Below are 24,272 nucleotides of genomic sequence, written 5' to 3'. Positions count from 1 at the left end.
GAAAAGGATAATAAACATAAACAATTACTGTGGAAAAAGTTTTAAAAAACTGAAGAGACAACTTTTTTTTTTTGTCTTCTGGAGAATGGCAAATCAAAACCTATTTCTGCTAATATTTCTTCTCCACAGATTTTTACTAACAAAAGGCATCTCTGAGGTTTGGGGACAGAATTCTTAAGAGGCTCATGACTTTAAATTCTTCCCAAGACCTACTCCCCCTCACGTTCAAGTTCCACACGGACTTACCCTGGGCATCATGCCATACACCTCCTACAAGGACAGAGGGAAACCAGTTTCATTATTAGAGCAAACACACAGCTCTCTGTGACACTTGTTACTGTCAAACCCAGACACAGGGACAGAATTACAACCAGACAGACTAACTGGCCGGAAAAACGTCTTAAGAGTCTAACAGATCAAGTGTTTATATGTGAAACCTTGAAGAAATGGGTGAGTTTACTCCTAATTAAGGGCCATATAAACAGTAAACAACTTTCACCATATGAAACAGGCACATGGAGAAGACGGGAGGCAAAGGAAATGGTGACGGAGGGGACCTGACCGCCCTGGCCACCGCTCTGCGTGATGGGACGCTGCTTGCTCCCGGTCTCACGGCCCCCACGCGAGCCCCAGCTGCTCACCTGCTGTTGTACGGCCTGCACCTCCTCAGCCATCAGACCTTCGGACTCCAGGTCTTCCGCCACCTTGTTAATGTCCTTCAGCCGTGACTCATTGGCCTTCAGGTCCTTTAAAGCAAAAGCCAAAATAACTAAGACTCCGAGCGTAACACGAAGGAGAAGGCAGGCAACAGATGTTCCCAAACTGTGATTTGAACTCATACATTTCTGCTCAACAGCTATCCTGTGAACCAGGTGTTCTACTCCGTGGCAGTCACCTCAATCAGGAGGCCCTGACTGCGGCTATCAAGGAAGCAAGGGAATAACAGGGCACAGTCTGACAACAGTCGGTCTCGGATTCGCTTAATTAACTGGGGTTCATAAACCATCATTCTGGTGGGATGAAAATTTGCTTTCATCTTTCTTTGGAGGAGGGGATGTTTTTAAAATGTGCTGAAATTCTAATGCCAGGCCCTATGGGAAAAGAGCCTCTCACCCACATTAACTGGTTATAAAACTACCGAAGTGGGAACGACAAATAAGATGTGGTTTTTGCAGGCGACGGAATTCTATTTGGCCATAAAAAGTCGTGGAGTCCCTAAACCCACGAGGACAAGAACGAACTGCATGTTCCGTGAAAGCGGTCAGTGGTAAAAAGTCACATAATACAGGATTCCACATGCATGAAACGTCCAGAATACGTCAATCCGGGGACAAAAGCAGGACAAAGGGCCGGGGGTCCCGGGGAAGGACGCTCCAGTGGGTGTGCAGCCTCCTTGTGACGGGGAAACGTTTCAGGACCAGACAGAGGTTGGTGGCAGCATGGCCCGTGCTGTGTAAGTGCTTCCGAACTGCACACGTTAAAATGCTTAACTGTATATTATGTCAACTTTACCCCCATAAAAAAAAAAAATACTTTAACACGTTTTTGTATTTTAAATTCAAAAGTTCTTAAAACAAGGAAAGAAAACCACCCCTATTTCCTTGAAGCTACACTGGTCACCGAAAAGTCTGGATTCGCGTCACTGAGAAATGGCTCCTCAGCGAGCGGAGCGCAATCTATGCCGTGTCTGTTCTAATCAACCACAGTCACGAGTCCACACAACCAAGTCTTTGGGCCGCTTTTCAGCTTGGAAGCAAGACCCCCCGTACCTTCTGGAAGTCATCGAACTTCTTCTGCAGCACCTCGACCTGCTCCAGGTCGGCGCCCACCTCCTCGCTGGTCAGGGCCGCCTCCTTCTCATTGATCCACTGCTGCAGCTCGTTCGCCTCTCGGAACAGCATGAACCGCTTACAGCTCTTCTCCAGCATGCCCTTGCGCTTCTCGCCCAGCTCCAGCAGGGAGTGGTACCTGGGCCGGGCAAGAGGGTGACAAGAGGGGGCGGGCAGGCGGTTAGCTTCCTACGGACGCTAACCTAAGGGCAAACCACCGGTGTCTCCGAGATGGGGTCCAAGGCCATGAGTGTGTCATGATGGTGCCCGGGTGACAAGGCGTCGGAACACAGATGAAGGTGAAGCTCCTACGGGCCCGCACTACGGCCTCGGGGATAAGTACGCACTGCGCTGCTCGCCACTGGGTGGCTCAGACAGCCAGGCGCACGCACCCCGGGCCCATTTTGCACTCAGAACATCACAACCACAAATGACTGGAACCAAGCGTCTAGCACAGGAACACGGGGTTCATGCGAGCACAGCTGAGACGAGATGAGTGTGCCGGGCACAATGCAGACAGAGGTCCCGCTCCACGCTCGCAAGTCTCTGAGCCGCCCCAGGCGCTGGGGGAAAGCAGGCCCCGCTTTACAACGGCCTCGTACGGGACGTTAGCCTCTCTGAACAGTAGGTGAGGGATACGTTCTTTTTTAAGGAAGTTTTGGCAACTTCAGAAGAAAAAATCAGGTCAAGTACAGAGTATCTGCACCACTCCGGTAGCTGGAAGACTTCTTAAGAAGTATCAAAGAATATTCGAGCTCTTGGGAGCTAACATACAAAAGGCTGAACTACTTATACTATCGGTGGAGATGTGAACGTGACAAACTTAGTAAAACTAAGTTAAAGACTAAAAAAAAACCCACCATCACGATCCAATCTAAGCTTTTCAAAGTGAGATTTAAAAAAAGCAACGAGGTACCAAGACTCAGAGCACTTTAAAGGGAGGCATTTCGTTTTCATCCTACTGAGGAACACTACGGACCCAGGCCTCGGGGTCGCTGCTGAGAGTGGCTGGCCCACCACCAAAGCCAACGGGGGTCGGGGAACGACCAACACTCTGAACGCACAACCGCACATGGAAGCGACCCCAGAGATAAGCGGCCATTGACTGCCACGGCACCACCGAAACCTCTTCCCTGGTGAGCGAAGCTGCCGCATGGCGGCACAGTCCCCCCCACCTCGTCTTTCTGGATGCACAAGTGCCTTGGAGAGAAGCGGCAGAGGGAGAACGGACACGGGCGCTCGGCAAGGCCGCCGCCTACTCACAGTTCCTCCACCTGTTTCATACGCAGAGACACGCTGCCGGCCTCCTTAGTTACGCGCGTCCTGCACGGGGGGCACAGCAAAAGCATGCACGAGTTAGTGGGATTAATCCTCAGGAAAGGAGAGCGGCAGCTCCGACGGGCGCCGGGAGGCTGGATGCTTCAAGTGGGGGCAACTGAGGCGTCATTCAAAAGCTCTCGGAAGCAGGCCAGGCCACAGAGGAAATCAGTACAGAAATAGCCGGGAAAGTAAATTAGAGGGGTTAGTTCACCTTCCTCTTCCTCAACGGCCTGCCACATTTAAGGCAGACAATTGTCCTTGTACTGGCAACACTGGAACTTCACAGAGCAAGGCCAGGGGAGGAAGGGCAGCCCTGAGAAAGGGACCGGACTCCAGTCACATGTCGGGCTGGTGGCTTTGCTCCCACAGTTATGACCCCGGCCCAAACCATTCTCCTGCCTCAGCAGGAACGGAAAAGGTCTGGATGTGGACAAATAACTGATCTTTTCAGGAATCATCAGGGTCACAAAAGTGCTATTATACTAAAGTCTAGTGTGGATATTTTTCAAGTGTCCAAAACTTTTGCTCATTAACAGAGCAAGACACCCTACAGGAGGGACATAGGTCAATACGGGAGCTTATTAGCTAGAGGACAGGGGACAGAGGACAGAGGCATTTCATAAAAAACCACCTCTGCTTCAGAGCAGAAAGTGGGCGAGAGCCACGCTCCACAGCCTTTTAAATGGGGCAGATCTGTAGGGGTGCGGAACCTCTAAATACCAATCCCAGAGCTTCTCCCTAACTGAAAGACAAAGGTGCAGAGGGTGATGTTTAGAAAACGCTGTTGAGGAAGAGAAACTCACTTTAGGGGAAGAAACAAAATAAGGAAAATAAAGGTATCGGTCAAAGGTTTTAGGTCCAAACAGAAGACTGTGGGTTAAAAGGGACTTGGCGCAAAGAGGGAAGAGGGTGTCCGGAGTGCACACGGGTACCACAACAGTCACGCCGAAGCCTCCGGACACTGCCTCAACCTTGGCCTCCGTGGGATGTAAAGTAAACCCCGAGGGACACCTGGACCTTTCTGGTCGCCAGTATGGCCCTTACTGGTGGTCAATCTGCTCCTGCCGCACGGCTATGCTGCCCTGCTCCTCTAGGAGATTCTCGCGGGAGGCCGACTGGGCGGGGTCCAGCTTCTTCACGTACGCGGCTGGCACGAAGCCCTGCCGGTCGTTCACTTCCACCTTCCACCAGTCCTACGGAGACAAACGGACAACTGAAAGGCCAGAAAGGGAGACACCCCAGAACCACACTAAGAGTGTGGCCACGAGCCAGATGTGGCTACGTAAATTTAAATAAGTGAGAATAAAATTAAATTTAAAAACTCAGTTAACCAGTCACATTTCCAATGCTTAAATAATCACTTGTGGTGCTGGCTACCGCAGAGCCAGCACACACAGGAAATGTCCACCATCACAGGAAGTTCCATGGGACAATGCTGTTGAGTCAACCAGAATGAGACCGGAAGGTGCTGAGAGTCAACGGAAAATACAAATCACAGGTTTTCTTAAACGCTCGTGATGAGGATAACCTGGGGGTGTAAGAGTAAGGGTCCTTAACGACGGCTGTGAACATTTCTCCAGCCTTAAGTACTGTCTTTTGTGATTTATCGGACGTGTGGAGTAGCAAGCAGCTCACTGCAAAGTCACTGTCAAACCAGCATATGTCAAGGAAGGCAGGCTGATGAACCGGGAAGCATTTAACTTCGAGAGCCTAAGGGGTGACATCAGAGCCATCTTCAACTATCTGCTGTGGCCACACGGTCTAGGTTAAGAACCAACAGCTACGAGTTCCAGAAAAGCAGACTTTGGTCTAAAGAAAAGGAATGCCACCACGAGGTGCGTAATCATGAAAAGAAGCTACCTCGAGAGCGTGAGCCAGCACGCTGCCTCCAGGCTTCCGGGAAGGCGGACGGGTTACTTTCTGCATCTCCCATGAGACAGACCCGTATCAAGGGGGAGACTGACTGGGCGACTCTGGTCTCTCCTCCAACTCTAACCCAGCCTCATTTCAGACGCCACGACCCACAGACACCGCACGGAGCAAAACTGGTGGTGCTGACGGAGAGACCCACGCCCACTTCCGACGCCTTGCCTTGTTGGTGCTGTTGAGTAAGGTGAGAATATCCCCTTTCTTCATGGTGACCTCTCGAGGACTCTTCTCCTGATAGTCGTAGAGAGCCAAGACCAGCTCCTTCCCGGTCTCATCATCCATGGGGGCCACTTGTTGCTAAAAATCCCAAGGAAGGGCAAACCCAGTTAAAGGATGTCCATGGTGTGTCACCCGAGCACACGACAGACTCCAATTTCAACAACTGTACCAAACCTACCAAATACATATTATGAGAGATCACCTCTGAAGCTATCAGTAAAATCTGATTCTAGAACTTGAACTGTTCTGAATCTTAACCCCCCCCAAAAAAACCTCATTTTAAACTGTTTACACATCTTTGTGTCACAGGACGTCGCAGTGAGGCCACTAGAACATTGCTTACGACTGTCACACCTGCCGGAAGTGCCCGAGCCCTGCAGCTTCCCGCACCCCCAGTGCGCAACAGTTTAGCAGAAGCCCAGCTCACCCGGCATGACTGAGCCTGGTCCCGCAGAGCTTGGATGCTGCTGCCGTAGGCGCTGAGATCCGACATCAAAGCTTCATGTTTCTTCAGGAGAGCCTGAAACAAAACCACACACAGTGACCCCGGCGCAAGGAGTGGGGGTGCCCCGGCCATGCTGCCTCACGACCCGCCACCCTCCCGAGATGTGCTCAGTGACACGCTGATTTGATCACCTCCCACTCCACGCTCTCTCCCCATTTCTGATAAACATCAAATTTGGAGGACGGATTCTTTGCGATTTATAATATTGTCTTTTCTCCCTGCCCGTACGTGCCTGTGTGGGGCTGGAAACAGACACGGAGACAGAAGGCACAGAATCACACGAGTGGTGAACCCCCCACCCTTCGTAAGAAATCAACATCATCAGCAAACCAAAGCGAGCCGGTACGCTGCCCTGCCTGTGGCTACTGCTCTCCCTCGCCACACGTGGGGCTTCACCATTACCCTCCACCACCGCTGCCCGAGCTTTTTTTCAGTTCTCCCCGCCCCGTCTTTTGGGAGAATCCCATAGGCTGCATGTCCACATTCAGCTACTCTGGTTTCAGTGCAGACCGGTAAGCGAAGAGATCAGTACAGGGGCTGCACCGAGACATTCATGAATAAAACGTCAGGGTTTCACTCAAGAACACCAATTCCTGGCAAAAACATGCGCTCGTGGACACATGTATGCGGAGGGAACAGGACAAGAATGGCAAAAACACTCGGGACAGAAAGCAGTGACAGGTAGTCTCCTCTCTCCTGGCACAAATGAGTTTCCACAACGCAAAGTAAACACCAGGTTCTAAAGCACCCTGAGAAACCGACAACGCAGAGGCCGCATCTGCCACACACGGGGACCCCGGCAGGATCCCCACGCTCGCTCACCTCTGCGGAGTCCTCGTCCTTCCCATAGTCGGTGCTGCCCACGATGGGCTCCTTCTCCCGCATCCAGGACTCAGCCTCGTTGGCGTCGGCGAAGTACTGCTGGGCCTGCAGGGAGTCTTCTAGGTCCTGCCGCCGCTGGGAGGCCTTGGACTTGAGGGACTCCCACTTCTGGTTCAGTTCGCTGAGCTTGGCCTTCACATCCTCTGCAGCAAAGTGGCCTGGAAGGTGCGTGAGGAAAGGGAGGACAATGCAAAGGAGGCTGCCAAGTCGCTGGACGGACAGGTCTTCCAGGTATCCACGGCACCGCTGCTACGCCACCAGGCGAGCCAGGCCCCCCTTATTTTATTCTTTTGAAAAAGATTTTATTTATTTGACAGAGAGAGACAAAGGATGAGAGAGAACACAAGCAGGGGGAGTGGGAGAGGGGGAGGCAGGCTTCTCCTTGAGCAGGGAGCCTGATGTGGTTCTCGATCCCAGGACCCTGGGACCATGACCCGAGCCGAAGGCAGACACCTAATGACAGCCACCCAGGCACCCCCCGGCCCCTCTTAATCCCCAGTTTTAGAAAAGGCTCGGGTCCCAACCTTTTAAGTATCAGCTCAATTTTTGCCTCCTCAAGCCACGATCTCTATCTGGACCCTACGAAGCAGATACCCCAACTGGCACCAGGGACTGGACCATAACAACATAATAAAAGCCTGACAGTGCCACCCTCAGTCCTCGCTCACTGAGACACGCGCCAGCCTATTCCACACTCTGTCCCCTGCTTGATCTCACTTGACCCTCACAACTACGTCAGGAGTAGGCGTTATTACCCACATCTCACAGGTAAGACGTTCCGATCAAGAGGCTAGGGTCTAGTCAAGGTCACACAGTGAGGAGAGAATGGGGAAGGTACTCAACCTTACAGCCCAGCCGGACTCAAGTCCATGCACTTGACCAAAGACAGGACATGAGGAGAGCCATAGTAAAGCCACTCCCCGGAGGGTAACCACTCACCTTCCTCCACCATGGCGTTTCCCTTCTGTGTAACGGCTTTGATGCGGGGCTCATGCCCGGCAATTTCTGCTTGGAGGGCTTGGTGCTTCTTCAGCAGATTTTGGACTCCAATCAAATCTTTGCCTAAAAGCAGAAACCGCGCCCTGGTCATCCACGCCATCAAGGGAAAGGTCAGCCCTGTCGTTCCTAAGATTCTACTGGGGTTCCAGTTTAACTTAAACTTGACCTTGCTTGTTCTGACATGCACCTCCTTCATGCTACAAGGGTAGAGCCCTTTCTCAGACTTGATTCTCATCTGATAGAAGGAGACGGACCTCTGTTGGTGGATGCAGCGATGGGCTCCTTCTCCCGGATCCACGTCTCCTCATCCTCAACGTCACGGAAGAGCTGCTGCAAACGCAAAGAATCAGCCAGCTTCTGCTTTCGGGCAATCATGGGTTCCTTGAGAGCCTCGTAGCGCGCCACCAGGGCTTCCTGCTTCTTCTTGATGTTTTCAGCGTCAAAATGGCCAGCATCCTGGAACTGGCGGGCCTGAATGGTGATGCCGTCAATTCGATCCTGGGGATGGATGGGAAAGGACAAAGGCTTGAAAGCATGGACCAGCATCAGCAACCAGGTTCTGGACTGATCCTACCTCAAGGGTGGTTTGATCATAAACAAAGAAGAAGTCACACGGTTGTCTTCCCAACCCAGAGAGTATTTTTTTCTGTCATCTCTTTCCCTCACCTTGGGCTCCCAGAAAGCTCCGAAGGAGGAGTTTAATTGGAGAAGAACTGGGAACACATACAGCTACCTAAGCAAATCGGCACCTTTACCCTTCCGCAGACAAGGGTGGTCTGGACGTCCCTTGCCATCCTTCGCTCCCGCCCCCGAGCCCGCCGTACCTGGTGAGCGGCCACGTCGGCCTCCAGCAGCGCATGCTTCTTCTGGAGGTTCTGGACGTTGGTGAGATCTTTGCCGTAGTCGTCTGAAGCCAGATGCCCCTCCACTTCGTACAGCCACAGCTCAATATCCTCCACGTTGCGGTTGAACTGCTGTTGCTGGTTCGCCTCGCGAAGCTTTATCCCTGGTCGGGGGAACAGGGGTGATCGACTTGCTACCCTACCCTTCTGCCAGTACCGCTCATCGACAATGGCATCTCCGTAAGGACTAGGGCTCAGGCCTGTCGTCACTGCTCCACCTCTTCCACGAAGGTGAAGACGACAAGATGTTGACTTGGATGTTCTGTAAAAACCGTTCTGAGCCCCGTTAGAGAACGTCTGAGAATTACCGAACGCCCTCGGCTCTCAGCGGAGCTTGGATTTTCGGTGACGGGGCCCAGTTCAGTCACGGCCAGGTGACCGATCTCCCCCTTTTCACTCAGGCTCCCCTGCTCACCAGCAACGTCAACCACATCCACCCCACGTCAGCAAAGCATCGAGGATGCTAGGCAATTCACTCCCAGGTGGGAGCTGAGCTCACACGCCCACGGTCTCCAGGCCCACCTTACTGGGGTGATGTATGTCCCTACACTTAACTGGGAAGGGACACGGAATCCCCCAGTATTCCTCTCCCAATCCAGGGAGACACCTTCTCTTACCTTTCAGTTCCGTGGCTTCCAGCAACTTCTTCCACAAACTAATGACCTCATTCATACGAGCTGCTACCTCATCCTTGGCATAGTGGTTGACGTCAATCAGCTTTTGTCCTGCTTTCTCCAGGGCGTCGATGCGGCTCTGGTTGGCCGAGAGCTCAGCCTCAAAAGCCTGATGCTTCTGTACTTTTCCTTGTAGGTTGGATGGGTCCTGCCAATAAAAGGAAGAAGGGATTCTACCTTGAATCTGAGCATTGTCCAACTACCCCGCGTTACCTTCGTACTTCTCTTTATTGGCAGGGGACGGGGGTAGAAAACTGCCCACCTACATGAAATAGTGCAGTTTTTGGAATTCCCTATTTCTTTCTTTAGCTACAATTGCTCTGTGAGAGCTGCCTTTAGCTTCCTAGCCAAACGCTACACGGCGATGCTAGCAGGACTTTACTTTATAAGCTTCATCTGTGGCGGTTTTCATCTTCTCGTTGACCCAGCTCTTGAGCTCATCAGAGTCTCGGAAAAACTGTTGCAGGTGGAAAGAGTCTGCCAGCTGGGCCCGGCGACCCATGGCTCTCTCGTGAAGGGCGTTGCGGCGGCTCAGCAGCTGAAAGACAAGGAGCCACGTGAATCTCGGGCTGTTACTCCCCAGGGATTTCTGGCTCAAGAGGCTACATGGCAACAGGCGTCTCAGAAGGGAGAGCCGGGGCCTGAAGGGAAGGCATGTGGAGAACCCAGAAACGTACCGCATCTCGGCGTGTGGCCACGTCGTCCATGGCGTAGTGGTTGTTCTGAATCAGCTTGGTTGCAAATTCATCCAGTGCCTACGAGGGAAAAGTCGGGGTCCTTCACTGCTAAGCACACGGTCACACAGCATGGCCTCCAGAGCAAAGTAATTACTGACAGATCACAAAACACTAAACCATAACACAGGTCGATGTTTCCCTCTTCACTTTTGAGCGTTTGCTTGACGTTATTAGTCCGAGACAACAGTATTACGCTAGCTCCCTTCAGGACGGGAGATGTTTGCTGCAGCTGATGTCATGACACATCCGATAGGATCAGACAGCGATCACAACAGGTTAGCAGCCTTCCAGTTCCTGCCTCTAAGAACTGTTTTCAAGGGCGAAAATACCTCTTTCAGGAACTATAGCCATTTTTACTTTTCAATTTTATTTTTTGAAGATTTTAAGTAATCCCTACACCCAACGTGGGATTCGAACTTACGACCCTGAGATCAAGAGTCGCACGGTCCGCGGACTGAGCCAGCCAGGCGCCCTGAACTCTGCTTTTAGCGAAAGGGACATGTCAGTGTGGAGGCTGACATCAGGAGAAGATCTCATCCCGTGAGCTATGGCCTCTCGCAAGGCCGTGCTCTGCCGCCACTGTGAGATCTGAAGCCCCCACGGGAGCACCTCTCACGGAGACCCTCTATCACGTCTGCTCAGAAACCCTTGAGAAGAAAGGACTCCGGACTGAATCTAAGGATCACCCAAAGGTACGCCAAGAAGGGGTCTTACTGTGATTTTTTCCTCCTGGGCACTGAGGGATTTCTCGAAGTCCTCGTGCTTCTTGAGGAGCGCCTCCACGCTATCCAAGGAGTCGCCCAAGTCTTCATTGAGCAGGAAGGCCTGGAGAAAGGACACAGAGCGCTCGGAGGGACGCCAAAACACGAAAAGCAGCAAAGAGATTCGACAGCTATTAAACTTCCAAGATCTCTTCCGGAAAGCCTGACGTCCTTTAGATTCACTCAATACTAACCTAATAACAGGGTGAAGTGCTAGGTTCCAGACCAAAACCACCCAAAAGTGCTCTTCAGGAAGAAGCAATCCCACACCAGCGCACTCATCTCTAAGCCCGGGGCCCGTCCCAGGGGCCTCCAATCCCAGCGGCGGGAGGACGGCAGGCAGAGCCGCCGGGAGCCGCTCACCGAGCCCTCTTCACCCGATTCACGACCGCAGTGCTGGTAACTTCCTGCCCGAATTAAGCCAGCCGTCTGCACTGCAGACAAGCGAGAAAGAAGACGGATACCTCCTGCTTGCTCATCCAGTTGTCCACCTGCTCCGTGTCGCGGTAGAAGAGCTGCAGGTCCATGCACTGCTCGTACTGCTGCCGCCGCAGCTCCCACAGCTCCAGCAGGGCGGCCCGCTCCTCGGCCAGGACGCTCAGCTGGGAGGAGGGGGACACGAGGGCCGTGAGGGCAGGGCACATCTGCTGCCCACCCCCAGGCAAACGGAAAGGCTGCCCTGGAATTTCTAATCCTCACGCTCCTCTTCGGGCCTGTTTTCTGGTTGGCAAAAGGGGGCGAATCACATTCACTTGTGTCAGCCAAGTCACAGGGACCCTGCCAATCCTGAGCGGCTTGTACGTTTATGCGAAGGAGGAGAGGGAACTCTCGTTTATCTAGAATTAATTCACTGCCACGTTATCGAAAGACTTTAGGTCAAAATGCTAAGTAAACTTTCGGTAGAAGAAAAAGGGCATCTTTCTAAAATGGGGGCAGTACAAATGGAGTAAGGAGCCTCAGCGGAGAAATGTCGCTGGGTGGGTGTTCCATAAAGCATGGTAAGTTCACAAATGCCCCAGACGTCAATTTAGGCTCCACAGTTGACAACAAGTGTGTCTGTGCAATGTCTCTTCCGAGTTTACACAATATTAAAACATCATTCTCCAATGTTCCTCAGGTATCTTTACACTCAGATCCTGTGGAACTTGAAAACTGTATACACTTATACATGTAATCTGAAAGAAAGCAGTTTCCTCCTGGCTCCACCTACCAATGCAGGACTCAACTCGCTGCAAAGTCCCCTTTAAGCAGGAAATGGGTCACCAGCGTCCCAACTGAATGGAACTTCCTCCCTCTGATCAATCACCATACTACACATAGGTCTTCTTTTTCGGTCGCTCAAGAAGCTGCCCCTGAACTTCCTGGGCGCAAGCTCTGTGGAAGTTTCCCGCATACCACAGCAAATGCAGCCTGGATACTTAAGGATGGATAGCAGTTTTCAGAGACTTTCAGTTAAAGAACCTCTCCTCTCTTACCTTCTCTCTCACTTCATCTGAGGCATAATGCCCGGCGGCAAGCAGGGCCTGTCCAGACTCATCCGCAGATTTAAAGCTGTCCTCGTGAGCATCGATTTCACCCTGCGGCAAGAAAAGGCACAACGGATGCCCCGCAACTTAGAAAAAAAAACTCCAGAGATGTTGAATTTCACACAATCGTTACAAATCAGAATATCCCATCTCCAACCAGGAGCAGGATCAACGAGGCGGCCAGGCTCCCAATCACAAGGGCACCATTTACTGGCAAGTCTCTTTGCCACTGGCTCTTCAGGCCACCTCTGTCAGAGCCTGTCGCGTCTCCACACGTTCAAGGGTCTGAGCCCGGCTTCTGTTCCGCTGGGGTCTCTTCGCCTGCCGCGAGCCACATGGGTGGGTGTAGGATTTTACAGACCGGGTAGGGGAGGTGCTTCCCCTGGTCCCACCCTGTTCTTCAAAATTGCCTCAGCTGGTTTTGAATTTTTTTTCCCTTTCAAATCAAGTTTAGAATGAGCTTGTCTCATTCCAGAAACAAAGAAAGAGCTGCCAGGTTTCTGGGTGGGACGGCACGGAGTGTGAAGATCCTGGGGAAAATTTTCCTACCTCTACAAAAGATCGTTCCAGCCATGCACGAGATAAGACGTTCCCCTTTAGTCTTTATTTCTTCACTCTTTCAACAAAGCCTAACTGCTTTCTCCACAAATGTCTTACACAATTGTTAAGTTGTATTTCCAGGTACATTATAGTTTCTGATACAATTATAAGTAGCAGTTTTAAAAAACGATGTTTCTGTTGCTGGTGTGTGTGACATCCATACACTGACTTTCTTTACATCTACCACATTAAAGCCTCTCAGAAGTTTTATAGTAATAATGATTTTTACATTCCTGTTTCACAGGGTTTTCCAAAATGACTTGGCCATAGAAAAGCCTTCTTTTTAAGGTAAAGCCTATTAACAGCTCATAAAACTAGTTTTCTGTGGAACACAGTTTTGGGAAAACCCAGGATAAGAAATTTAATTACACCAAATATGAAATTCAGCATTTAAATGAAAACATTGTTTAAGATGACACATGACTGATGCACAAAACACCAGTACCTCCATCATGCCAGGGCGTGGCCCCTCACTTTTACGGACCACACTTAATCTCCTGACATTTAACCCACTTCACCATCTATGAGAAGCAGGCAGAGCCAGTCTTCCCAAGGCAAAACCAACAACAATCCCGTGGTGAGAGCTGCCTGTGAACAAAGTTTCAGCCGCTCTGGCTATAAGAGTCCCACCCCAATGTGTTACAAGTGAAGGCCTTTTCTTCTGGAAGATGTTGGAGACGCTACCTTGTGCTCCTGATGCCTGTCCAGCAGGGCTTCAGCCCCGGCCACGTCATTGGCGAGCTCATCTGCATTGATGAGGGCTTTCATCTCAGTCACCCAGCTGGTGAGGTCGCGGAAGTCAGCAAGGAAGCGTTGAAGTCTAGAGAAAACCAAGATAAGCCATTAGATGTTCCCAATGGAAAGCCCAGATGAAAAATGCCTTCCTGAAGCTCCGAATTCTATCCTCAGGCCATGCCAACTCTAGTCCTGGGACACAAAGGATTCTTCAGTCTGACTGTAGAGGAAAGCAAGAGAAGGCTGAAATCAATCCTTTAAAATCTGCATTGTGTCCATCACTGTAATTCCCCAATCTGGTCCCTTCTCTCCAACTCCAATTCCCCGGTTCCAGCTCTGGTTAGTAATTAGCATTCTTTCATTTCCCAGTTCTTGATTTACTGAATTTTAATGGTATATTCCACTGGGGCTCTGATCGCTAAGAAAAGATTTCTACTTCTCCTGGTCATAACGCAGCAATACAGGATGGAAGGATATTCATAAAGTCATAAATACGATGTACACACACACACAAAGTGGCCCGTCTCCAAATAAATATGACATAAGTAGGAAAGAGCCACCTGCACCTCCTTAGTACGGGAACCTGGCAGGTGCACGGCAGCGCTGTCAGTATGCACAAGAGACCCCAAAGCCCGCCTCCCCGCTTCTCTAAGAGAGGTCCAACGGCACGGTCCGCTGAGCCTCGGGAGAGGATTCCCACCTGTAGGAGTCGTTGAGGCGGGCGTGTCTCTCGGCCGCCAGAGTCCGGATCTGCTCCCAGTTGGCAATGAGCTCCTCTCGCTTCACCTGGATCTGCGCGGCGCTCAGAGGGTGGGACTGCTGCAGGCGGTCGGCCTCGGCACACAGGGCTTTGACCTGGAAACGCCCTCAGTCAGACCGTGCTCGTGCCCCCTGCTAACTCAGGATGGAAGCGGCTGGTTCCCAAACCCACCTTGTCCTCCAAAGCAGCGAGATCTCTCTCCAAACCCTCGTGCTTCCGCAGCAGAGCCTGAACGCTTGCCAGGTCGCGGCCAAAATCGTCAGAGGCCATTAACTGCTCCTTTTCCTTAATCCAGCTGATAGTCTCGTCCACGTCCCTACGGGACGGAGACAGCCAGGCAGCCGCTTACGGCAACTGTCTAGAGCTGGGGGCGCCGCAGCGGGCCCGGCCCCGGGCGGCTCCCGTGTCTTCCTGGCACGTGCCCCCGCCCAGCAGCCCGCTCTGGCTCGGTACCTGTTGAAACGCTGCACCTCGGCCGCCCCAAAGAGCTTCCCCTGTCTCTGCAGGGCCAGTCCCTTCAGCCGCTGCCAGGCCGCGTTCACTTCGTCCTGCTTGGTCTTGATGGTGTCCTCCTCGGGGTGCTGCTCCTACATGAGGAAGAGAGAGGCCGCCTTGGGTCCTGAGCCCCTGCCTCCTCCAAGGCTCTGCTGCAGCAAACCTTCATCTTTCTGAAGAAATACTGGTTTTGTGTGTGAAATGAAGCCAAGCTTGTTTAAAACTAGCTTCTAGGATGCCTGGGTGGCTCAGTGGGTTAAGTGTCTGACTCTTGATTTCCGCTCAGGTTGTGATCTGGGAGTGCTGAGATCGAGCCCCACGTCAGGCTCCACACTGTATGTGGAGCCTGCTTAAGATTCTCTCTCTCCCTCTTCCCCTCATCCTCCCTCCGCCCTTGCTCTCTCTCTCTCAAATAACTAAAGCTAGCTTCCATTTCCTCTTACACAAAAAGGGGAGAGTCATTATCTATCCCCTGGAGTAGATGGTGAGGCCATAAAGCAGCGGCGGGTATCAGTACCCAAAACCTTTATGTTTTAACAACACTTCCGGGGCAACTGTGTGGGAGCGTCACCAATGCACCCGCGTCGGTCCCAAGCGCTGGGAAATCTGTTATTTCAAACATTCATGAGCCTATCGAGCATTTCCGCCCATAGACATGATCTTCAGGGTCTGCTCCTCACTTCAGACTGGAGCTCTTTCTTTACAAGTATCCTTCCCCACCAACCACATTTTGGTTTTTGTTTTAATAAAAATAACACGTAAAGTAACAAATGAAGCATTTCAGTGTTCTGGGACCCATCTGCGAGATCTCAGGCTTGGCCTGACTGCTCTCCTCAGCATAACCTGGGGATGCCCCAAGATCCTGGGGCAGGGGGTGGGGGCTCACTGTGGAAGGTGAGGTATTTCTAAGGAATGCTGGCTCTTCTTTTATCACTGGCCAGAAACGGAACAAGTATCAGCCCCGAAGCAGATCCAAAAATTTACGATTTAGACCCCCAAAATCAAATTTCCCGGAAAGCAAAAACTCTAGTTCCTGCCGCTGGGCATGTGGGGAGCGCTCTGAGCCCTGTAGAGGCGGCTGAGGATAAAGCAGCAGCTTACGGGGACCGGGTGCGTCGGCAATGGGGAGAGGGTACACCATCCCCTTACTGGCTCCGAGCCGCTAGTGGAGAGCCCATTCATTACAAGGTTCCCCAGGCTCCCGAGAGAGCAGTCCGGCGTCAGTGGCTGCCTGCCAACCCGAAGAAGCATTCGCCACCACACCCTCATCTGGGAACCCGACGCCCAGCTGCAGAACCCAGTAAAAGCATGGCCACGCCCTGCCCGAAAGTGGGTGGAGGAAGCAGATGAGATGAACTCTGCCCTTCCTGCCCGTGGCCACAAGCTGGAGAGCAGCTTCCACCTTCGGAGTGACCAGCCTGCTGCCTTAGAGCTAAAGCAAAACTCTTAGACATGCTTACCAAACACTGCTCACTCAGAAACTAGGGAACCGATCATCAGAATTTTCTTCCGAAAACACCAGTTCATAGGATGATGTAGGAAGAAGCACACAGCACACTGCCACCCACCTGAATGAGCTTGGCAGCAAACTGGTTCACTTCATTAACTCTTTCTTCATGGGCAGCCATATCTGTTTGAAACTCTTCAAATTTCTTCTGTAAAACCTCCACATGCTCCAGGTCCTGGCCCAGCTCCTCAGAAGTCACGATCGCTTCCTATTCGGGGACCATAACAGAGCCAGAGTCACCAACCAACACGTGGAAACCACGGCTCCCAGAAACGCAGCGGGAACGAGGCCCACCGGGATGGGCCACGTTAACTTTAGTGGATGCTAGTGGATCCTGTGTCCCGTGTGATCTTAGCTCCCCTCCTCCTTCAAAGGCTGAGCTCCGGGCGTGCCGGTGTGAGACTCCGGGTTTCGGAGTTCTAGGAGAGCACCCCCGAAGAGCAGCCGGAGCCGGAGCAATCCCACTGTGCGCCTTCCGCTGCGCTCACAGGCTCGCGGCTGCCTGGGGCCCTTCCCTCGCTCTCACTACGGCGTACTCCACCAGCCCCCCCCCTCCCCCGGACACACACCTTGTCATTGATCCAGTCCATCACGTCCTCACACTCTCGCAGATACTGCACCAGCTTCTGGGCCTGCAGCAGTTTGACTCCCTTCTCCCGCATCTTCTCCAAAAGCAGCTCCCACTGGCGGTGCAGCTCCATCAAACGCGTCTGCAGGTTAAAAGTCAGCCCCAGAGATCACAGCCCTTTCTACGGGACCCGGCTCCTCCACAGACTTCCCACTCGTCAGAAACCCCACAAGTCAGAACTCAGAACAAGTCTTTTTAAAGATAATCCCGAACTGGAGAGGAAACCACAAGTCTGAGAATAGGAAACAGCAGACACCTCACCGTAGTTCGGTGGGTCTTAGAGAACAAAATAACTGACCTTTCGCAGGTGGATTTTTTTCTAGTTCACTTTAGGGGAATTATATTCGACTATTATCAATATTATATTATTTATAATTAATGTGCTTAGTAATTAAATCATTAAGTGGGATTCCTGCGTCCTTAGACTACTAGGGAAGGAGAGAGGAGGAACCGACATGGAAACTGAGCAGAAATTCCTGAAGGGTGTGTTCTGAATTCATGGAGGGGAACAATAAAACAAGAGATCCTATGGGCATCGTGAATGCAAAGAAATGACGATGGGGCCCAAGTCAATAGGAACACCTTCATATAAAAGTAGAAAAGGGCCCCTGGGTGGCTCAGTCGGTTAAGCATCTGCCTTAGGCTCCGGTCGTGAGCCTGGGGCCCTGGGATCGAGTCCCACATGGGGCTCCCTTCTCAAGGGGGAGCCTGCTTTTCCCTTTGCCTCTCTCTCTCTGTCTTTCATGAATAATTAACATCTTTAAATAAAAAAATAAAATAAAATAAAAGTAGAAGAGATGGGGTCCTGAAACATAATCAGCGATTGAAAAGGATTCTTGGCAAAAAAAGTTTTGGAATTTCTATGAAAAGATAGTTTGTGGTTCAATATACCTCAGGTTGGGTTTATTTCCAACTTCACCCAGGTGGCAGCCCCAGGACCAAACATACTCACTTCCCAGCATCTTTAGGTTCCCATGGCACAGTCCTGGTAAGGACCTGTCCACAACTGAGGGGAACCGATCATCGATTCAAGCTTGCGGGATGCTTTCTGGTCTCTAATCCAATCTCAGTGTGCTGCCTATGCCTACCCAAGATACTGGGAGTTTTCATGTAACACTGGCAGACCAAAGTAAAACACACGACAAGGCTGAAACACTCACAGAAAAGAAGTCTGGGATCCACCCATGGTTGAGACGCCCCTCCCAGCCAGCTGAAAACTTGAAAGCCAAGGGACAGCCAACATGGGGTGGATCCTCTTAGAAACAAGGGTGTATGTTTCACTTGAAAGCAGAAACAGCAGGGGAAATAAATGCTCACACAATTCACTTCCAGCACTGCAGGTTGCAAAGCAGCCTGCCCATGGGAAGAAAGTGAAAGGCACTCCAAGGCAGGGGGAAAGGAAAGGCAAGCAGCAGCAGCTCAATACTCCACCTACTCGGATGTGGGACCCGATGTGGGTGGCGGTGACTATGGGACGCCACGCCGTCCGGTACGGTGTGAAAGTCTAAACCGGCAACAGACAGGTTATCCAGGACATAGAAGCAACCTTCACCTTCCACCCCCCTGGCCCCATGTTAACCTGCCTGCTGAACGCTGTTACTGAGTTATGGGGCCAGATAAAGCACCAAGCCAGGATCACAATGGGAACTGTGAGCATGACAATAACGATTAAACGAAAGCCCTTTGTTCAAATTAAAAACGAGACCACCGAAGAGTCACAAAAAACCCCACCCTCGAGTCCATGGTCAGTCTCCCACAAAGTTCATTTTCACACCCGCAGGTAAAGAACGAGGGCAAAGCCCACTCCAGTATTGGAACAACCCTCCCATTCCTGGTGCATCTGATCTCGTAAACGCAGCAGGTTAGAGTGTCCAGTTTCCCAAGCGCTCTGCTGCTCGAGAGCGTGAGGGGGGCAGGCAGGCCAGTGCACTTGGGAAACGTACCGAAAGCTGACGGGGTGGAGACAAAGTCCTGGTTCTGACTCAGGTAGATTTCTCAATAGGGGCATGAGCACCCAGCAGGAGCTTTCAGAGAAGCAGCCGGCCGGGAAGGTAAGGAAAGCCGACAGGAATGACATGTAGCTTGGAAAAATACAGCTAATAATTGTCAGCAAAGAGTGACGTGGACTGGAATTCCAATTGCCATCTACTAACTGTGGGATTTGGAGAAGTTACTCAAATTTCTCTGAGCTTTGGTTTCTTCCCTTCCATACTATGGGGATGAGGGGTCCCTAGCGAGCTTCTAGTGAAGATCAGAGACTACCTGTGTCACAGTGGCTAAGTGTCTGCACATAAATAGCTACTCTACAGACAGTGGCTGACAGTCCTTTTAAATGTTGCTTTGATAAGATCTCCAGTACTAACAGAGCCGAATGAAGTGAGTGTTGGGTCTCTTCTTCTCCAGCTTAATCACTAAAGTCAAACACCTGATCTGTTTCTCTTGTTCCCCATCTGTAGCCCGGTTATACTACTACCACAGCGCCATGCACTCTGGGAAAACAACTTCTATCAAGCAAATAATAAGGCATGCTGCTTTCATTTACTTTAAGACTATATATAGAACAGCGGGAAAATGAGCAGAAAGATATTTATATTTAATTGCAGAGACACATGGTACATATTTAATTGCAGAGATACATGTTACATTACCCAAATGCGTGGAACGTAATTAAATAGCTGGTCATATGGCATTCAGAATTTACCCTTATTTCCAACTCACAATCATTACTAGTAATGGTTAATTATTAATAATAAGCTTAGGGCTGATTACAAGTCTTCAAAAATGAGACTGCAGAGTGTATTAGTGCAAAAGAGAGACAACAAGTATTTATTGTTGAAAACCACTAGACCAGATCCTACGGGGACGAAAGCCCCACAAGGGTGTCAGGGAACAGCAGGGGGTGGGGACGTTTCTAGCTGGGGCTTATGAACGCAGCTTTCATCTAACTCTCCACAATTGCCTTGACTGGTAAGGGACAGAAAAGGCCAGTCCCTCAAAGGAACGTGACTTTGGATGACAAAGAACAAGACACACAGATAGGAATGAGGTACAGCAGAAACAGGTAAGAGCATCCGGTTACGAGAAACTAAGTGTACATACTTCATCCTAAAGCGGTTTGCTTTCCCTTAATATCTTGGTACTGGAAATGTTAAAGCAGAGAAAGATCCATCATCAGCGAAATGGCACCAAACAAGCCAAATCAAAGAATGTAAGGACGTCTGCTTCAAAGCTGGCTGTATCCATCACTATGGTCACCGACCAACAACAGGTGCCACAAGTTACTGCTCACAGCTGGACCCTTCACTGGCTTGGAGACTCGACCTCAGCAAAACACCTCCTAGGGCAAGCCACCAAGATCCAGACCTCGAGTTTTCAACAGAGAACTTTACAGTGCCTGAGATCACTCCTATTGATCTTTGTGTCCTGATCCCCAAATTCACCAATTTCACTAATATGCTCTCCCCTCAAATTACCATCTATAAATTTAGGTTTCATTTATGTAATCTTCTTTAAAGTATAATCACACTCTAATTTGTTTTACAAAAAGAATATTAATTTCCCCACTGAGCAGACACATACTTGTTTATATTCATACTGAATCATCATATTACAAAGGCAATATGCGGGTAACTCCTTTAGAAGACTTCACAAATTCTCTTAAAAGGCTAGAAAAGTGGGGTGTCTGGGTGGCTCAGTCGGTTAAGCGGCTGACTAGTGATTTTGGCTCAGGTCATGATCTCATGGTTCGTGGGATTGAGCCCTACATCGGGCTCTGCACTTGGTGGGGAATCTGCTTGAGATGCTCTCTCTCCCTCTGCCCCCCCCACCCTCCTCTCTCGCTCTAAAATCAAATCTCAAAAAAAAAGCGAGCAAAGTCTTTTTTAGAAATCCTAATTGGCATTTAATCCACATTCCTCCATCAACCAGTCGGCCACCCGTACCAGACCAGATGGCCTCCGGTACCAGGCACTACTCCTACTCACCCTTATGGTTTCAGATGCAAAATGCCCTTCTGAGATCATCAGGTTTCCAGTTTCATCCAGTTTAACAATGGCTCCTGAGTTGGCCTGCACTTCAGCTTCGAAGGCCTGATGCTTCTGGAGCTTGCCCTGTTGGTGGACCAGGAAGTGAGTCATAGCTGCAACCGCCAGGCATTCACCATTCCGCGCCCCCCTCAGGTCCTGTGATTTCTCCCCTCTTGAATCCCGTTCCCTCTAATTGGGGACATTCAGCATCCCACCCAACCCCACCCCTGCTCAATTACTCAAATATTCTGACCGCCATCTACACTGGCTTCTGGAAGCTTGGCCACTGAGGACCACCACCGTTGCACTGTCTAACTTTACTACTGGGAAATTAGCTTTTATGTGGACATCCAATCCCCTCTGGAAATACGGAGCCACACCAACAATTTTCTTAGCATGTACAATTTATTCTGGGATAATAACCCATCCACATTCACTCATTATGTGACACTTTTTTCTCGGACGACTCTGGTATAGTAAGAGAACCATGTGTTCCACTTGCTAAAAAAAAGTCTTTCACCAAAATCAATGAGAAGAAAGGCTTTGTCCTTTTTTAAAAAAAACTTTACCGAGACATAAATTATACCACAAAATTAACTTCAGTTACAATTCAACGATTTTTAAAGGCTTGCTTTTGGTAAGACTTACCAGTGAGTTGCTTCAAGAGAAGCCTAACTATAAATTTCCACCAGCAACACTGCTGGCGTGCCTTTCTCGAAAACTCATATTCCAAGAGCCCAACCCAGACCCTCCCCCGCCCCGGAACATGCCGAAGGACCACCGATGGTGGCAAGGCAGAGGTTTGAGAACCATCAGCTTGAAGCATTCAGAAAAAATACCTGCAAGATTTCACACACATCCTTAGTAAGTATAGTATGATGCACACACCAAGGGCTTCTCAGAAGAGGGAGTCGGTCCTGCCTTATGTCTGATCTACATTCTTCTTGCTCAAGGTCATAACTAAATGACTTTGTGTGATTTGGGGGCAAAAACATTTGAGCTCCTGAGTTCTGGCAGGAACCTCGGGGAGATGAGACGCACCTGCAAGTTGGTTGGGTCTTTGTAGTTCTCATCGGATGCGATCTGTAGTTTCTCCTGAATCCATTTCTCCAGCTCCTCAGCATCTCTCTGGAAAAACTGGAATCGATAGGAGTCTTCAAGCTTCTGGCGCCGAAGGGTTGAGAGCTCCTTGAAGCGGTGGTATCTGTCTAGGACCTGCTGCCGCCTCTCCTGGATGTCCTCTGCTGTTTCCAGCACTTTGACCCCACTGGGGTCCATTTTCTGAAAAGACAGAATGCCCTGAAATGAGCACGAGACCAAAGCGGACTCCACGGAATCAGCCTCTCTGAAGGAAAGAATTAGCACACAGCCCTGGCGGACAAATGAAAGAAGGCAGTCCCTTCTCAGGACAGAACAATGAGCCTTGATCCCATTCCTTTGTGAAAAATAGCCATCCGCTCGCTGCGACACCTGCCTGCGTGGGTCCCTCAGAGGACGCCGAACCAACACCACAGCGAAACCCAGCGAAACCGGGAGAACTAGAGTTTACCAGCAAGTCTACGCAGGCTTACGGAGTCAAAGGAAATGCCAAATTGGTACTCAAAGAATTACTGAAAAATCCATTCAGAAGTCCTTTCACCTTGGGACGCCTGGGTGGCACAGCGGTTGGGAGTCTGCCTTCGGCTCAGGGCGTGATCCCAGCGTTCTGGGATCGAGCCCCACATCGGGCTCCTCTGCTGGGAGCCTGCTTCTTCCTCTCCCACTCCCCCTGCTTGTGTTCCCTCTCTCGCTGGCTGTCTCTATCTCTGTCGAATAAATAAATAAAATCTTAAAAAAAAAAAAAAAAAAAAAAAGAAGTCCTTTCACCTGGTCTCTGCATTCCATTGTGTGGAGATTAGAAAGAATTTACTTTTACTTAAATCAGTTTTTCTATCTTTCCAGATCTCAGCCCGTTATCCAGTGAAGAAAAGGGGATGATTACAAATAACAGAGTCCTTAACAGCGGTAAGAACTGACCTTGTCAGAGCCCCTGAGTTGCCAGTTACTGGGCAACATCAATCCTACAAGTCTTCCTCAGGCTACCAGAGCGCCTGCGCCAACGGGCTGTGTTTCCCGTGAACGTGCACAAAAGAAAAATCACAGTGCAATTAAAAAAAAAAAAAAAGTTTGGTGAGTTGTACACCTGAAACTAATAAAAATAGTATGTCGACTACACTTCAGTTTAGAAAAAATTCAGGTTTATGTCACAAATACATGCATTCCATAAATTTTAAAGTAATGGATGCTTTACATAAAAAAGATCAGCAGCGATTATTAAACAGTAAACAGGTAGTCGTGCATCGAAAGCTGAATCTGATGTAATACTACAAATGAGAAATCTAAACCCAAGGACGAGAAGGTGTGGTGCAAGGTCTGCCCTGCTTCCCGCCCACCTCCTACTGTGGACGGCGGACTGTTCAGCGTAATTGAGCCTAATTCTCAAGTTCGCCACAACCGCAGGCTGACGGAGGAGGCAGCACTCCCCTCAGCACTCCGTGGGCCCCAACTTGAAATCCGCAGATTTCTGGACATTTCCACCAAATTTTCACGTCAAAAAGAAAATGTGACCTATTGATGTTGGGCAAAACCCAGAAGATGGTACCCACACTCATCAGGAGTGAGGCTGACTCCTCTAACCTACGGAGCACACCGGAAAGAGGTGCAGACTGACGACGAAGAGCCCCTAAATGTGTGAGTACACATGACCTTGCACGGGCCACTTTCCTGTGCCTCGGTTTCCTACAATGGCTAAAAATTGCAGGTGAAATTTTTAGGACCCTTCCAAATGTCAAATTACATTCTACAGAAGATTCATAAATTTGGTAGGAAAGCAGAAGAGGTAAGTTTTCTAGACTCTCTGGATATTATCCCATAATTTATACACGGTATAAAAACCCTGTCACCCAGGAGACATTTGAGAGCCCTTCTTGTTCACCTGGTCAAGCTCACAGGAGAGGATCAGCAGGCTAAGGACCAGGCAGGGAAATCTCGAGAGTTGCCCCCAGCATCCAGCTGGGAGGTAAACAGCATTGGTGGGATCCAGGTGAGGTCACAGTTTGTAAGTCTTTCGGGATTAAAGCAGCTTCAAGAGGCAGCAAGAAAGCATCCTCTGCACCTGATCAACTCTGAGGACTACCTTTCTAGAAGCCACCACCTTCCTCATGGAGAGGACACGAGGTGATAGCCCTACCACCATTCCT

The 24,272-nt window shown here is 50.4% G+C and overlaps 1 protein-coding gene across 18 annotated transcripts in view; it reads right to left on the bottom strand.

Moving 5' to 3' along the window:
- Positions 1 to 24,272, bottom strand: part of SPTAN1 (spectrin alpha, non-erythrocytic 1) — a 59,205-nt gene that overhangs the window by 26,013 nt on the left and 8,920 nt on the right. For 10 of the 18 annotated variants that reach the window (XM_048222955.2, XM_057313791.1, XM_048222960.2 and 7 more), the window contains exons 2-26: positions 22,075 to 22,314; positions 20,992 to 21,117; positions 16,950 to 17,090; positions 16,442 to 16,588; positions 14,832 to 14,965; positions 14,550 to 14,694; positions 14,319 to 14,473; positions 13,568 to 13,703; positions 12,233 to 12,334; positions 11,222 to 11,359; positions 10,711 to 10,821; positions 9,937 to 10,014; positions 9,642 to 9,797; positions 9,203 to 9,407; positions 8,508 to 8,689; positions 7,938 to 8,181; positions 7,624 to 7,746; positions 6,625 to 6,842; positions 5,725 to 5,817; positions 5,241 to 5,375; positions 4,194 to 4,342; positions 3,093 to 3,152; positions 1,770 to 1,968; positions 642 to 746; positions 247 to 270 (exon numbers count right to left, since the gene is read on the bottom strand). In XM_048222955.2, the coding sequence (XP_048078912.1) occupies positions 247 to 270; positions 642 to 746; positions 1,770 to 1,968; positions 3,093 to 3,152; positions 4,194 to 4,342; positions 5,241 to 5,375; positions 5,725 to 5,817; positions 6,625 to 6,842; positions 7,624 to 7,746; positions 7,938 to 8,181; positions 8,508 to 8,689; positions 9,203 to 9,407; positions 9,642 to 9,797; positions 9,937 to 10,014; positions 10,711 to 10,821; positions 11,222 to 11,359; positions 12,233 to 12,334; positions 13,568 to 13,703; positions 14,319 to 14,473; positions 14,550 to 14,694; positions 14,832 to 14,965; positions 16,442 to 16,588; positions 16,950 to 17,090; positions 20,992 to 21,117; positions 22,075 to 22,311 (3,543 nt within the window). In that variant the 5' untranslated portion in view covers positions 22,312 to 22,314. The remainder of the gene's footprint in view (positions 1 to 246; positions 271 to 641; positions 747 to 1,769; positions 1,969 to 3,092; positions 3,153 to 4,193; positions 4,343 to 5,240; positions 5,376 to 5,724; positions 5,818 to 6,624; positions 6,843 to 7,623; positions 7,747 to 7,937; positions 8,182 to 8,507; positions 8,690 to 9,202; positions 9,408 to 9,641; positions 9,798 to 9,936; positions 10,015 to 10,710; positions 10,822 to 11,221; positions 11,360 to 12,232; positions 12,335 to 13,567; positions 13,704 to 14,318; positions 14,474 to 14,549; positions 14,695 to 14,831; positions 14,966 to 16,441; positions 16,589 to 16,949; positions 17,091 to 20,991; positions 21,118 to 22,074; positions 22,315 to 24,272) is intronic. The other 8 variants (XM_057313795.1, XM_048222956.2, XM_048222958.2 and 5 more) reach the window with 1 other exon arrangement.

This window comes from Ursus arctos, unplaced genomic scaffold (genome assembly GCF_023065955.2).
Source record: "Ursus arctos isolate Adak ecotype North America unplaced genomic scaffold, UrsArc2.0 scaffold_18, whole genome shotgun sequence".
NCBI classification, from domain to species: Eukaryota; Metazoa; Chordata; class Mammalia; order Carnivora; family Ursidae; genus Ursus; species Ursus arctos.
The sequence above is the reverse complement of the archived record's forward strand: the minus strand, read 5'-3'. Positions and strand labels throughout refer to the sequence as shown.